Here is a 16,400-nt window from a genome sequence, read left to right on the forward strand (position 1 = left end):
AACTGAGACGCTGTGTCCCATCTTCATGTGTGTCAAGACTGATGTCCCTAAGGCTGAAACCTCATAAACAGTCAGGCTGAACTGCTCGGGGGTTTGAGCTCAGGTGTGAGAATCAGATGAGTCTGGCTGGGACCCCTGTCACTGTGGGATCATACAGGAAATTCAGCGACCTCTCAGAGCCTCTGTTTTCCTCACCTGCTAAATGGGTACAGAAGCAAGTGCCCACTCCAGGGGTTTGCAGAGAGAGTGGATGTGGTCACCCCTGGGGTGCGAGGCTCAGCGACGTGCATCCACTGGTTTTATGATTCCCTCTATTTTTGTGGACTCCATGGCCTCAGGCAGCTCGGGTCCCATAGCCAGGATCTGCTGCATGCTCTTCAACTCGAGGTGGCTCCACTCTTCGCCTCTGCCAGTCTTCCCTGCCTCCTCCCTCCTTCCCGCCCTCCAGCGCTCACCCACGACGATGCTTTAGGGGTGAGGCTGACGCAGATGCAAAAGAAACCTATGAGCCTATCTCTGCCCCCGAGGAGTTTGGGACCTCAGTGGGGTGTGAAGAAACAGAAGACCTTCCGAAGCGATGCCATCATTTCTGGGAGGGTGGGGGGAGGGGCGAGGTGGTGGTGGGTGTGGCACAGAAGCAGCAAAGTTCCTAAGGGAACTCTGAGGGTCCCCTGTAGGTACTACTGCTGTCCCCATCATACAGGCGAGGAAACCGAGGCACATGGGCACTGCATGGGGGAGCACCAGGCTCAGAACATGGGCAGTCTGATCGCAAATGAGGGTAGGGTAGGCAGCATGGGCGAAGATCTCACCGTGTGCCAACGCTGTGCTGGGTCCTCACCCACTGAATCTCACTATAACCCCCCAAGGTCACTGATAGTATTAACCCACTTGCCTGACAAGGAAACAGGCGCAGAAATACCAAAAGCACTTGTCCCAGGTCACACGGCAGACGCAGGATTCAAGCCTGGGTCTGTCTGACTCTGGCTTTTTCCTGTCCCGGGAGCTTGGCTCTGAGGAGCTGCTTCCGTCTAGCCCATGAGATTCCTGTGGCTTTGCCAGCTTGGGGACCCCCTGCTCACATGCCCCTGCCTCCCACCTGCCTGTGGACCAGCCCCAGCTCTGGATGTAGTCATGGAACTGCTGTCCCCAGGGACACGTTTCTGGAAAGAGCTCATCCTGGCCCCTGCTCTCTGCAGCCAGCCTTCCCCTCTGATGCCACGCAGCCAAAAATAAGATAACAGCATGTCCAATCCCTCTGACAAAAGAGGCAGCTCTCCCCAGACTGGCAAGATCCTTTATGAAAATCCCAGACCACTCACCGTGCCCACCTGGCATTTTCATTCCTGCCCAGGGAGTGTAAGGCAGGCTGGCTTCAAAGCAGCTGCCGAACTTATATTTATGGTACAGATCAGACAAGAACGTGCCGGCGCCGAAAGCCCTACTTGGATAAAGATGGTTCCGTTAAGGTTTCAACCTGGTGTCTATTTTTTTTTTTTTCCATTCCTTGAGGGGATAGTTTTGGAAGCCTCTAGATTTGCAAAGCCATTCTGCTGCTGCTCTCCTTAGGACACAGTTCTGGGCTGCTTCAGTGGGAAGCCCAGTTCCGTGGGTCTAAGTCCAGATTCCATCGGAGCAAACAGCTGGATACCCAACCAGAGGAGGCTGGATCAATGATTAATGGCACATCTGTGCCTTGGAACCTCACAGGGCCCTTGGAGAAGAGGACGCAGGTCTGTTACAGGAACATAGTTCATGTGTGATGAAAAATGCCAAGTGCAAACCAGAATGAATAATAATCCAGACTCAAGTTCCACATATTGGAGGATCACAGCTGTGTGAAACTTATGGAGACAGGAAGCAGATTGAAGGTGCTGGGGGTTGGGGGGGAGGGGAGGGGAGGCAGCTGTTTGATGGGTACAGGGTTTCTTTTTGGGGTGATGGAAATATTTTGGAACTAGATAGAGGTGGTGGTTGCACAACACTGCAAAGGTACTACATGCCACTGAATGGACTGCTTTTGTTGGGTTAATTTTACATTATGGGAACTTCATCTCAATAAAAAAAATTTTAAACCATATGAGCAAAATACCATTAAGGAAACACTATGAGCTGAGTGTAACTGCTTCATGGAAAAGTCTAGGTGCACGTGCGCACGCGCACACACACCCACACCCACATCCCAACAGAGTCTATGTTTTAGAGGGAAAATTTAGATGCTTTTTACTTGATGCCTTTCTGTATTGTCTCCGTGTGTTTCACAGTAAACATCATTGTTTTTATAATCAGGGAAAAAACGTAAACCATTTCCATTTAAGGAGAAAGAATCCAGGCTCTATAGCTGCCCCAGTTTACCCGCATCGCCCACCCCCTTCATTCCTGGGCAAGAGCTTTCTGTTTCGTTGGAATGTTCCAGAGACTTAACAGCCTGACCCATAAAAATGCGCCCAGGACTGGTTTGCTTGGTGCAGGAAGAAAGCCAGATTCCCTCTAAGCTTTACTTGCTCTTCCTCTGGAATTCGGACGTCAAAGATCTAAAAATACGTGTCTCTCTGGAACACAGGGCTTGCAGTCCAGTGTGGCTGACGAATGCCACTTCCTGACGCCTGGGAATTTGGCTCTAGGAGCCATTTGGTGCTCGGCTAATGGGACTTTCTTGAAGAGGTACTGAGCCATCTGGGCTCTCACACCACGACAGTCCACTCCAGTGTATGTCGAGAGCAAGGCTGCACACTCAGCTGCTCTCCATGGAGCCCCACTCTGCACCTGAAAGTCTTCCAGAACTTTCCATCCCGCTTCGTCTGTTTTCGAAAGCTTTCATGTAACTGATTCATTTATTTCATGGTAAACTCACAGTTCCCGGGCCTACTATGAGCCGTGCACAGGCTGCATCTGAGCTGAACCGAACCAGAAGACATGGCCCGTGCCTTCACATGGCTCAGCTCCGGACCAGCGACAAATAGAAATCAACCAAACATCGCACAGTGAAAAGCAAAGGAATTGCTTTCTTGGGTTTATCTGTGAAAGCAGATGATGCGAAACTAAAGGCCAGAATAAGAAAAAAACAACCATTCAGGTCATCATAAGGGAGCTATAATGTTAAGAAGGAGAAGTCAAGAAATTGTGAAAACTTTTTTTTTTTTTTTTTTTTTGCAGTCCCTGCGGCGTATGCAAAAATTCCCAGGCCAGGGATCGAACCCAAGCCACAGCAGTGACAATGCCGAGTGCTTAACCACAAGGCCATCAGGGAACTCCGAAAAGTTTTAAAAGCGACGTAAGGGGTGTTCAGGCATCAGGGACCAGCTCTCTGAGGAGGGGACCCCCAAAGCTAAGACAAGTCTCCCCAGGAGACTTCACAGAATCCTAAGAGGGACCTCAGGTTCCCACTGCTTTTTCAAAAGATTATCATGGTAGGTAAAAGACATACGACATAAAATTTGCCATTTTCACCATTTTCAAGTGTGCAATTCTAGGGCACTGATGAAATGCACAGTATTGTGCAACCACCACCTCTATTTCTAAAAACGTTTACATCACCCCAAACAGTCATTCTTTTTTAAAAAAAAATGTTGTGTGTGTTACTGGAAGAATCCTATTCTCATTAAGCAGCTCCTCCTCTTTCCACCTCAGCCCCCAGCACCCTCTAACCTACTTTCTGTCACTGTGAATTTGCCCTTTTTGAACATGTCACACAAATAGCTCCTATGATATATGGCTTTTTTGGACCAGCATCTTTCACTGAGCATGATGTTTCCAGGGTTCATCGAGGCTATAGCATGCTCAGTACCTCTTTCCTTTTTAACAGCTGAATAATATTCCACCGTGTGGCTAAGACCTATTTTGGGGACCCATGCGGAGCTCCTGGACATCCGGGCTGGTTCCACTTGTGTTGCCGTGACCAGCGCCGCTACAGACAGTCAGGTATGCCTCCCCCTGCTTTCCTGTCTCCCTCCCTCTCCCACAAGCACTCCTGGATGCTTTTTCCCTCATTTGTTTCTACCTGGAATTAACTACAGGACTGAAATCTCAGGTAAGGAAGCCAGGTTCAGGGAGGAGAAAACCCCAACTTCACACCATTCCTTTTCCTTCCTTCCTTCTGCTCATCCCTCCAGCTCACCCCTCTTATCCTTAAAATGTTTCTGAGAGCCTGCGATGGGCCAGGCCCTGCACGAGGCCCCCAGGGATGACCCCGCCGACAGGGAGCACTTCACCATGACGTCCCATGTCCCCTCTCTCCAGCCCCCAGGGAGGACCCACAGGGTCTCGGCCAGGAACTGAGCAGCCCTCCCTCCAGATGTGCATCCTGGTGGCCCTGCTGACGGAGTCCTGCAGGGGTACAATCCCAGGTCTTGCAGGGAGCGAGGAAAGCCTCCAGGACTCTGAGGACCCAACGACAGCTTTACCCGTCCACGGCCGGAATGGGGCAGTGGTGAGCCACTCCCTGCTTTGGCCTTGACTTCCTCCCCTGGGAAATGTCTACACCAGGCTGCTAGGTGCAAACAACAGAACTGACTGCATCCGTTTGCAGAAGCTGCTCCATGAGGGTTCTAGCCTGCCGTAACCACACACGGGCTGCCTGGTTTAAAACAGCGAAAATGTGTCATCTCCCAGCTCTACAGGCTGAAGTCCAAAGTCAAGGTGTCAGCAGGGCTGGTTCCTTCTGAGGCCGGGGAGGGGAGGGTGTCTGTTCCAGGCCTCTCTCCTGGTGGTTCCTGGAGATCTTTGGAGCAACGTGGCCTGAGAAGCATCACTCTCACTTCTGACTCCGGCCTCACACAGCCCTCTCCCCGTGCCTCTGTTCTGTGCCTCTTGTCTTCCTCTAAGCTCACCAGCCACACGAGACTAAGGGCCTCCCTCACTCCCATATGTCCCCATCTTAGCTGATCACACTACCGTGTCCCTATTTCCACATAAAGTCACACACCCAGGCCCCAGGGCTTAGGACGCGAGCAGATCTTTTGGGGGAGGGGGGAACACAAATCCACCACACAGATCTGAGACCAGGATTTCAGGGCAGGGGGGTCTATTTGCAAGGGGACCCCAGGGAGCTCCCGAGGGGCACTGGGGACATGAGACGGGGAAGGGAGGGGTCGTCCAGGGACCATTCAAGCACAGATGACTGCCATGGGCACCCAGAGCTCAAACCCAAGGGGACCCTCTGAGAAAGCATCCAGTCACTCTTTAGAGGCTTCCCACCTGGGGATGAGGAAGTGGGGCCACGGGCTTTCAGCTCCACCTGCTCCACCGTATGGACCCCAACATTTGGCCCCTCCTGCGCACCAGCCAAGCGGGCTCCATGGGCAGAGCTTCCAGGATGAGGTAAGGACTTCAGGACTCAGGGAAGGATGAGAGCTCAGGGTGGTATATGCACAGCTCCGGGCCACCTGCCTCTCCCACTCCTGCCAACTTAGCAGAAAACCAAAGAGGCACTAGAAAACTCTGGCGCCAACAGAAGTAACCAGAGAGAGGAGGCCCAGCCTGGAGAGACCAGGGAACATGCCTGGCACAGGCTGCCACCTGCCACAGTGCCTCTGTGCCCAGAAGATGCAGCCCTGGGCAGGCTAACTGCAAAGGGACAGCCCATTCCACGCTAAGCCTTACAAGATGCACCCCTGGCTCCTGGCTGCTGCAGCTGGTAGTGCCCCCTCCGCTGGGCAAGCATCTTGGGGCAGGGTGCAAACCGCAGAGCCATTTCCACCTGGCCTGGATGGGAGCTTAAGGGACAAAACAGACCCAAAGCCACAGTCACACCTAGGGGGGCCATCAGGCTACATGGTCCCCAGGCTGACAGGGCAGCCACAACGCATGCTACTGGGGAGACGTGTTCAAAAGATCCTGAGATAACGCATGGCGAATGCTTGCCCTGACACACAGGACACACTCAATGAAGAATGGCTCTTACAACCTTCATCAAATGCCAGGTAAGCAAAGCCCAGAACACAGCACAGCGCTGACCTTAATTCTCCAGGAGGGCTCTTGGGCCACTGACTAACATTGCACTTCCTGGAGTTCCCCTCATGGCTCAGCAATAACAAACCTGACTAGTATCCATGAGGACGTGGGTTGCATCTCTGGCCCCGCTCAGTGGGTTAAGCATCCAGCATTGTTGAGAGCTGTGGTGTAGGTCACAGAGCCAGCCTGGATCTCCAGTTCCTGTGGCTGTGGCCGGCAGCTACAGCTCTGATTGGACCCCTAGGCTGGGAACTTCCTTATGCCCCACGGGTGTGGCCCTAAAAAGCAAACACAAAAACCAAAAAAATCTCCACATCCTAACCTATTCCATGCCAACTTATCCAGCCTCCTAAATACCTGGTTCTGTCTTTGTTTTGCTTTGATTTGATCAGGACACATATAGAGAAGGTGTCGACCCGCGCACGGAGCTGCGGGTTCTTGCCGTCTTTCCCCTGGACTGCAAAGCAGCACTGCCACCTCCCCCTCTGCAGATGAGGGAACGGAGGCCCACGGAGGACAAGCCCTCTTCTCCTTATAAAAGTCTCCCCAAAAGGCCTGTCCTGGCTTCCCCTCTGGCACTGTCTCTTGGGCAGAAAGATGCCTATAGCATCCAGGCAATCCCCCCATTCCCCCGCGCCTACTCCGCCAAGGGGCGGGGCTTTGAAAAGGGGAGGAGCCTGAACGCAGGATGCCGGAGGCCTTGTGGGTCCAGATTTAACACCAGCTCTCCGCCTGCAACCTCTGCAGATGCCCACGGCGTAAAACCTCCCGCCCTGACTGACATCAAACTACCAAGGTGGAGTTCGCGTCATGGTGCAGCAGAAACGAATTGGACTAGGAACCATGAGGTTGAGGGTTCGATCCTTGGCCTCGGTCAGTGGGTTAAGGATCCAGCGTTGCCACGAGCTGTGGTGTAGGTCGCAGACACGGCTTGGATCTGGCCTTGCTGTGGCTGTGCTGCAGGCCGGCTGCTGCAGCTCCGATTCCACCCCTAGCCTGGGAACCTCCATATGCCGCTGGTACAGCCCTAGAAAAGACAAAAACAAAAAAAAAAAAAAAACCAAAAACCAACCAAACAAACAAAAAAACACTACCAACGTGAAGCTGCTAAAAGAGAAGTTGGGAAGAGATGTGTAATAGCACCTTGATAGATGGCATTTCTGCCACACAGATGCCACAGACACAAATGACCCCGAGAGCTGAGAGAATGGTAGGAATGCTACCAAAATCATCAGGAACTGATTCTCCCAAGGAGAACTGACTTTCTTTCTTAACATACATTATATGATTATACATTTATATGACTTAACTTTTACTAAGGGCTCTGTTTAACTCTGAGGAGTGGGTACAAGCTGGCTTCAGCAGCATCCTGGATGTCCAGCCTCCCCTCGCCCTGCCCTGGCCCATAGGGCCCAGGGCCAAGGTGGATGAGCTGACAGCTCAGAGTAGGGCGATGGGGGCCCCCTATGAAGTCTTGCTCCCGAGTGTGTGGGGGCTGCTTCCTATTACTCCTCAATTTCCTGTTGGACATTTGCATGAACGTTAGAATCAGAACTGAAAGGGCCTTGGCCATCACCTGGTCCTCTGCCTTCATTTTCCAGGTAACAACCTGAGGCCCAGAGAGGGGCAGGGAGCAGCCCAAGGCTGCAGAGCTCATTAGAGATGCCACTGAGATGAATTCCTGGGCCAGGTACTCTGCCCAGACTCCCTGCCCAGGCTCCCCAACCTCTGAGCCACTAGTCAGCAGTCTGTCTTTTCCAGGGCTGCCTCTGAGGCATGCTCTTGGCACAAACCTCTGTGTGTAGGCGCTGGAGAGGGAAGCTGATCCTTAGATAACCAGGGTGGGGGGAGTTCCAATCCAGTCAGTGCAAATTACTCAGCGCGCTTGCGTTCTCACAAATGGTGGCCAGAAGTGATTTCAGTTCCAGGCCTGTGTTTTTTAAAAGACCCGCCCCCATCCCCTGTGCACACTATCCCCAAACTTCCCAGGCTCCTTGTGCCTCCTAGTGAGAGGTCACGGCATCTGCTCCTGTGACACTCCAGGACAAGGTGGAGACAAGGCCCGATGGTGTACTGGAAAGTTCTCTGTGGTCCTAGAACCAAAGTGCTGGACACTCAGAGGCCTAAATCGTCCTGTTGGGCCAGCAAAAAGCACAGGGGAATCCAACCTGAGAAGTGTCTCACTCCCTCCTTGCACACGCGTGCCCTCCCCTGTAGCGAGAGGGTTCCAGGTGCACTGCTTCCGCCGCAGTGCCTCAGGCCTCGCTAAGTCTTCTTCTAGGAATGTCCTTCCTCCTCCTACTTCTTAATAATCCTTCAAGATCTGGCCACCTCCTCCAGGAAGCCTTCTGTGACTACATCGTCTCACAAGAGCTCGTCCCCTCCAAGCACTTAGCACTATTTCACCTGCTACTCTGCTGCTTTACACCCTCGTGGGGTCCTGCCTCACCTGTAAAATGTGAGCTGTGGAGGCTGCAATCAGCCTCAATGCCATGCCTGGGGTCATTAAACATTTCCCTCTCCCTCTTCTGGCAGACACCTATTCATTCTTTAAAGCCTCAGGCTGAATGTCCCCAACCCTGGAAAACCCTCCCTGACTCTCTTGGGGGCATAGCTGTACACATTCTTCTGGGCATCCATTGCATTTACCTATAATTTTATTTTTGTCTTTTTTTTTTTTTTTTGTCTTCTTTTTCTTTTCAGGGGCGGCACCTGTAGTACACGGAGGTTCCCAGGCTAGGGGTCTAATTGGAGCTGTAACCGCCAGCCTATGCCACAGCCACAGCCACACAGGATCCGAGCCGCGTCTGCGACCTACACCACAGCTCGTGGCAACACTGGATCCTTAACCCACTGAGCGAGGCCAGGGATCAAACCCTCAGCCTCATGGTTCCTAGTTGGATTCGTTTCTGCTGGACCACAATGTATACACCTTAATTTAAAAACACCCCACTGCACAACAGCCAAGACATGGAACCAACTAAATGTTCATCAATAGATGAATGGATGTGATACATATGTACAATGGAATACTACTCAACCAGAAAAAAGAACAAAATAATGTCTTTCACAGCAACATGGATGCCACTAGAGATTCTCATCCTAAGTGAAGTAAGTCAGAAAGAGAAAGACAAACACCATATGAATCATTTACATGTGGAATCTAAAATATGGCACAAATGAACCACTCTACAGAACAGAAACTGACTCATGGACATAGAGAACAGACTTGTGGTTGCCAAGGGGGAGAGGGAGGGACTGGGAGTTTGGGGTTAGTAGATGGGGACTATTATATTTCGAATGGGTAAGCAACGAGGTCCTGCCATACAGCACAGGGACCTAGAGCCTGTCACTTGGGATAGAACATGATGGAAGAGAGTATGAGAAGGGGAAAGTGTGTGTGTGTGTGTGTGTGTGTGTGTGTGACTGGGTCACTTTTCTGGACAGCAGAAATTGGCACAACATTGTGAATCAACTATAATCAAAAATTTTTTTAAAAAATACCCTATTGCTGATGACTGTTAGCCATCCTCTGAGCCTGCAGTGAGTCATGACATTTTTGCAAGAGTCCCACCAAAGATCACTGATCACAGATCAACATAACAAATAGAATACTAATGAAAAAGTTTGAACTAGTGCAAGAATTACCCAAATGTGACACAGAGACACGAAGTGAGCAAATGCTGTTGGAAAAATGGTGCCGATAGACTTGCTCCAAGCAGGGTTGCTACAAACTTGCCTTTAGTAAAACTGCAGCATCACGAAGCACAACAAAACAAGCTGTCCTTGTGCTGTGTGGTTCCTTTCAGTTCTCCTTCATTCTCTGCAACCCCAGCCTGAGGGGGTAATGCGAGTTCCCCAAGGCAGGTAGGGATGTGATGTCTGCACCCCCACATCTAGGGCAATAGGGGCCCAGGCAAACAGTGGCGATCAAACATCCATATTGGATGAAAGGAAGTGAAAGCAACACATCAGTCTCTTTCAGATGGGGTCATTGGTGCTCAGAGACGTCAAACCACTTTCCTGAAGTCACACAGCCAGTCAGCAACAGAGTCTAGATTCAAACCTAGACAGGGCTGCAGGGCGCATGCTTCTCGCCTCTCACCATGGCATGGCATCCCTTTGTATTGCTATCACATGTCACCCAGGCCGCCCCCCCACCAGACTGTGCCACCCTGGAGGGTGGGAGCTGATGCCTCCATCCCACAGGACCGCACACAGCGCCTGGCTGTGTTTCCACTAAATATTTATTGAATGAGTCAGGAACCGCATGGATGCATAATTGCATCCTATCGACATGTGGTTATTGACAGGAGAGGCGCAGCACTCCGTTTTAAGTCCTCCGACTCTTAAATCAGGTGCGACGGGTCAGGAGAAAGGAGGCCAAAACGTGTCACTGCCCCCCTGGGCGTTTTTAGGGGCCCCTTGCTTCTTTACTTCCAGGCATGGAGGCTTTCGAGGGCCGTGAGTTCCATCTGCCTCCCACCCGACTTTGGCACAACTCAGAGACAGACTCCTGCCCTGGACCACCCGCGATGGCGGGGTGGGGGTGGGGGGTCAAATAGTGGGGGGATCACCCGTTCACCCGTTTCCCCCCAGCACCCCCGCCCCCGAGCCGAGGCACTTACGCGGGATCTCTCCGCCAGCCTCACGTGCAGTGCCCGTTTCGAGATATTCTTGGCCGGAGCGGCTTCCAGGAGCAGCAGCAGGAAGCAGAGCGCCCAGCTGACCTTCCTCCGGCCGCTGCCCATCCTGCGGCTGGTCAAAGGCATTTCCTCCCAGACGGTCAGAGGCGAGGGGCCCCCTCGCCGCCGGGTAGGTCCTGGAAGTGGGGAGCTGAAGTGTGCACCGCCTGCCGGACGGCCTCAGCTCCACTCCAGGTCCCTGGGATCATGTGTCTGCACCCAGCCCCGGCCCCCTCCCCACCCCCTCCCCCGACGGTGGCCGCCCGCCCGCCCGGCCCACCGGGTTATTTTTAGCCGGCCCTATTACATCTGGCCGCAGAGACTGCTCAGAAGGCAGAGGCAGCAGACGGGAGCAACAGGCTGGCTGGGAGACGTGGCCGGGAGTGGCCCTGTCACACTGCGATAATGAGCACTTCCCTGCAGCTGGGCGGGCCCCTCCTCGGACGGTGCCAGCTTTGGGGGGCGGCCAGGCTGGGGAGGGGGGGAAAGGGGCTCTGAGCTGCTACCTGGTCCAAGTTTTGAACTGGCCTGACTCACCCTTCTGCCCACAAGGGCACCATTGTTGCTGAATGGGCCCAGCAGGGCCGGGGCTGTGGGAAGAGGATGCACAGCCGGGAATGGTAGTGACCTTCTCTCTGACGCCAGTGTGCAGACAATTGCTCACATCGTGTGTTTCTTGGGAGAGCTCAATGCTGTTGTGCGTGTGTGTAGTGTTTCCCCAACGTCATAAGTGTGCTATAAATATCAGCTTGCGTGTGTTTCACACAAGGATCTAGATTTCACAAACTTTACATTCTATTGCCTGTTCTCTGCAACCCCCAGACAGACACTGCTCTGATGCCCATTTTGCAGATGGGGAAACAGAGGTACAGTCCATGCCTGGGATCAGGCAGCAGGGAACAGAGCTGGGTCACCACCCAGCCCTGTCTGCCTACTGTGACACATCACCAGGTGAAGCGGAGGGACCCACTTCAGCACGCAGTAGGCACCGGCTGGATGCAGAGAATAAATGTCATCTTTGTAAGGATCTCGAAGGGCGTATCCCCGGTCTGCGGATGAAGAGATGGTCCCCAGAGGCAGGCGGGCCACCCAAAGCACCCCCCACCCCCACTTGTGACTGATCTTCCAAGTGCTTCCCTCAGCACATGGCACAGGGCTTGGGACACAGGAGGTGCTCAATAAATGTGCAACTGTGCCATCAATTCCTCAGCTATATTCGAACCACGGAGACCCAGGATGCCAAATGTGACCCAGTCAGTGAATTCAGGGCCAACGTTAACTTACAAAAATGACCTTCCCAGATCTTTAAGACAAGGGCTGACCCCAGGGGAACACGGCTGCCCCGCGGGTTTCATGCGGAAGGAGAACATTCTCTGAGACGAGCAATAAGCAGGGTACAAATGCACCCAGGGAAGCAGCCGCTTTCCTTTGATCAGGACGAGGCAGGGTCCTGGCCTGACAGCCAGCCTGGATGCTCGCAGCTGGGGCCAAGGGGGGCCAGCCAGGGCCTGGGGCCCGTCACGATGTCACAGCAGGCGGCCCCTCCCCGATTCTGGCCAGGCCTCAGAACTTTCTGTTCCAAGTGACGGAGGTCCTCCCGGTTTATCTGAGCTCTGGAGACCTGGACGTGATCCCAAGCTTAGTGGGCTGTCCTCCTGGGACTTATCAAGCCTGAGTGTGACTTCCTGCCAATCCATGGGCGAGGTTTCCTCTGGGAAAGCCTTGGCGCTGGCGAGGCCTTTCATCTCCTCTGCTGCCAGGGACCAGCTGGTGAGGCTGGGCTGCTGGGGTCTGACAGCCCCGGCCTGCTGATGGCTTTGCCCCCTCCAGGAAGCATCTCCTTCAAAAATACAAAGGGTGGAGTGCCTGTCGTGGCTCAGCAGTAGCCAATCCGATCAGTATCCATGAGGACGTGGGTTCAATCCCTGGCTGGCTCAGGGGGTGAAGGATCTGGTGTCGCCATGAGCTATGGCGTACGTTGCAGACTTGGCTCAGATCTGGCGTAGGCTGGCAGTAGCAGCAGCTCTGATTCGACCCCTAGCCTGGGAACTTCCATATCCACAAGTGTGGCCCTAAAAAAGACAAAAGAAAAAAAAAATACAAAGGGCACAAGTGCTTAGGGCTTCATTCGAAGGAGCAGAGGATGTGGCTACAGGATCTAGGGGAAAATTTTGCCCTCCGACCCCATAAAACTCCCCCACCTGATCACTGAGGCTTCACATTCCTTCCCCAAAAAGGCAGAATATCTCTTCCATGGTGATGAGATCAGGCCAATGAGTGCTCTGGCAAAGAGGATGAGGTGGCATTAATTCATATTTCATACTAAAGTGTGAATGACTTCCAGCAGAAAGAAACATAGAGGAAAAAGGAGGAAGAGCAGAGAAATTCATTCATTCAAACACGTGAATGCCTACTATGTGGCAGGCCAGCAATCCCGGAGAAAGTAAAGGCAGGTCCAGCCCCTGCCTTTACGGGGCATAGCAAGTGGAGGAGTTCCGTTAGTCAGTGTTTTTAATAACCACTTAGGTGGCACCTTTTGGTGCCAGGTCTTGAAAAATACTAATCCATTGAACCCATCACAGTGCTACCAGGTAGTTACTATCATCATCCCATTTGACAGGTAAGACTGAGTCTCAGATGACTTTAAAAACATTAACTCATGTAATCTATCAAAACTGTTAGATAGGTACTGTTACTATCCCTGTTTTACAGACAGGTAAACTGAGAGTCAGAGAAATGAACAATCTGCCCAGCTACGCACGGCTGATCCCTGGCAGAGCTGGGATTGAAACCCAACATTCGCTTTCAGAGACGGGCTCAAAACAATGCACCATGTGTCCACAGGAGCCAAGCTGCAACAAGGACTTATGGGGCGGGGGGGGGGGTATGACCTAGTCACAGAAGCCAGCAGAGGTCCCCCAGGGGAGGGGCCCCATAACTGAGAAGGGAAGGATGAGGCTGGACAGAGAACAGGCTTGACATGCAGTCCGATGGCGTTAGAATACTCTGCTGTGGGGAAGGAGAGGGAGGCAGAGGCTACGCCTGGGGTGGGCCTTGCCTCCACGGCTGGGAGGTACCCATCCAAACAGAGCCACACTCTTCCTTAGGCCCTCGGGGCTGTTGCCTGCCTGGGCTCCTTCCTCTATTAAAGAAAACAAAATTGCCCAAGATCTGTTACAACTGTGTATTGATTAAAAGACAAATACAAGACAAGCTGGAATACAATCTTTTCATTTCTTTTGATTTTAAAAAAATTTAAAACACTTGCCTGATGGAGTTCCCATCGTGGCTCAGTGGTAACGAACCTGACTAGTATCCCTTTTTTTTTAATTACTTCATGAATTTTATTACATTTATAGGTGTACAACATTTATCACAACCAAATTTTATAGCATTTCCATCCCAAACCCCCAGCGCATCCCCCCACCCCCCAACCTGTCTCATGTGGAAACCGTAAGTTTTCAAAGCCTGTGAGTCCATATCTGCTCTGCAAAGAAATTCACTGTGTCCTTTTTTCAGATTCCACATGTAAGTGATAGCATTTGATGTTGGTGTCCCACTGTCTGACTGCCTTCACTTAGCATGATCAGTTCTAGATCCATTCGTGTTGCTGCAAATGCCATTATTTCTTTCCTTTTAATGGCTGAGTAATATTCCATCGTGTCTATGTACCACATCTTCTGTATCCACTCCTCTGTCGATAGACATTTAGGTTGTCTCCATGCCTGACTAGTATCCTTGAGGATGCGGGTTCAATCCCTGGCCTCCCTCAGTGGGTTAAGGAACCGGCGTTGCCGTGTACTGTGGTGTAGGTCGCAGACATGGCTCGGATCTGGCATGGCTGTGGCTGTGGCATAGGCCAGCACCTATAGCTCTGGTTGACTTCTAGCCTGGGAACTCCCATATGCTGCAGGTGTGGCCCTAAAAAGATAAAAAACAAAAATCCCTTGCCTGGGCCCCTTAAATTCTCCTGGGCCCTGGGTCCAAATACTGCTGTGTGCCCTCAGGCAAGCCTTTGCACCCTCTGGGCCAGGATTATATAGCCAGTACAGGTAGAGTATAAGTTTAGCAGGTGCCCTGTTCTTGGCAGAGCATTCTCTGCAAGAGCAGGAGGCCCGGTGGGAAAGGCCCTCAGGTTGCACCACTGTCCTGAAGAACCGCCCCGCCCAGCTCGGTTCCAGGCTGTGAATGAAAGCAGATGTCCCCTGGGTCGCTTGTTCTTGGAGAGCCAGACCCTGACCTCAGTTCACCCCAATGTCCAGCCCTTGACCTCTGCTCAGTGTCCCTCTTCCGCCTTAGCTCACAGCCGATGCCCTCCCAGCCAAGAATTCCTGCTTCCCTCCACCCACATCCTTCCTCTTGCCCCACAGGGACCGGTCCAGGTCCGGGAACTGACCCCTCTACCCCAGCCTATGGGACCTCCCGCCTTCCTTTGTCACTGAGGATTGCTGCAGGAAAAGGTCCCTTTCTGGCAGGAGGAAGCCACGAGGCCAGCAGACACAGGAGGAAGGGCTCAGCCCCTTTCTCCCGAGGCTGAACCTGCTACCAAGGCCATCGGCAGACTCAGTCCCTCTTGAGCTGCGGGCCCAGGTCACTGCTGGGCTTCTTCTGGCTTTTCCCACCGGACCTGGACCAGCCCCCAAAGCAGGGTTTATCTCTCGGCCTCTTGCTTTCGTTTCTCCCTCAAAGCACACGAGACGATGAAAACCTGCCCCACCCACCTCCCGAGCTGAAGACCTCGCCACGGCCCTTTTGCAACACGGATGAAGACATTTTATCCACCTGGCTGCACAGGAGCATCACTCAGAGGCGGTTTCAACCACAGCCACACCCAGGTCCAGCCCAGACGCAGTGAATCAGGACCCGGAACAAGGAAATCAAAACTGGCTGATTCTACCGAACAGCCAGGGCCAGAAGCCCTGGTGAAGTTGGTCTCTCTCCCACGGACCCCACCCCGACTTCTGGGGATCATGTCCCTCCACCCTCCCTCCCCTTCTCCCTGCTGCCACGTGCCAGCCTTCCTCCCACACACACTCACCCTCTGCCTTAGCCGCAGTGCCTTTGCATATGCTGTTCCCACCGCCCAACACTCTTCCCTGTTTTCTTTGCTGAGTAAACATGTTAAGACTTTCTCCTATCTCAGCTCTCAGCAAAATGATTAGTCCCTTCGTCCCAGAAATGTTCCCTGATCTACACAGGATTTCATGGTCCCAAGCACCTCTGGTTGACAGGACCCACACCACCCAAGGGGGGGAAGTGACAATTCTTTCTCACCAGGCCTGACTCTCCTGATAGAGGGTAAATCCTCTGAGAGCAGGGCTGGTGTCTTCATTATTTTTGCTTTATTCTTTCTCATGTGCTGTGCACCTGGCACATAGTAGGGCTACTTGCTGAATGGTGAAATGGACGCTCCCACACTGCTCACCCAGGGCTCCTGTCTGATGGCTTTGCTGGCCACCCGAAGCCAGCCCATGATCCAAGTGGCCCACCACCTGGCACCAAGTCCCCTGACCTGGTTGGACAGACTTGAGCCCCTACAGCAGCACCTGCTCCCAGGGTGTGGGCACCCCTGGGCTAGACCTTGTCCTAGGACTGGGGACACACCATGGTCCTCTCTGCTGGGGTGCGGTACCCAAGGGTTTCTCCTCGGCGCCCTGGACATTTGCTCTGGCTCATCCTCTGCTATGGGGGCTTCCCTCTGCTATGGAGGTTGGAACGTGTACGCCTCCACCTGCTGGAGGACAGTAGGGTTCTCCTGCCGCT

At 52.9% G+C, this 16,400-nt stretch overlaps 1 protein-coding gene across 2 annotated transcripts in view; it reads right to left on the minus strand.

Moving 5' to 3' along the window:
• Positions 1–10,847, minus strand: part of WFDC1 (WAP four-disulfide core domain 1) — a 31,953-nt gene extending 21,106 nt beyond the window's left edge. The window contains 1 exon segment of one of the 2 annotated variants that reach the window (NM_001244987.1): positions 10,581–10,847. In NM_001244987.1, coding sequence (NP_001231916.1) covers positions 10,581–10,724 — 144 coding nt within the window. In that variant the 5' untranslated portion in view covers positions 10,725–10,847. 2 annotated transcript variants of the gene reach the window in all.
• Between the last annotated feature and the right edge of the window lie 5,553 nt (positions 10,848–16,400).

Source organism: Sus scrofa, chromosome 6, assembly GCF_054392235.1.
Source record: "Sus scrofa isolate SSC_HxYL_T2T_F1_AM1 chromosome 6, Sscrofa_HxYL_maternal_Yorkshire_Landrace_v2.0, whole genome shotgun sequence".
NCBI classification, from domain to species: domain Eukaryota; kingdom Metazoa; phylum Chordata; class Mammalia; order Artiodactyla; family Suidae; genus Sus; species Sus scrofa.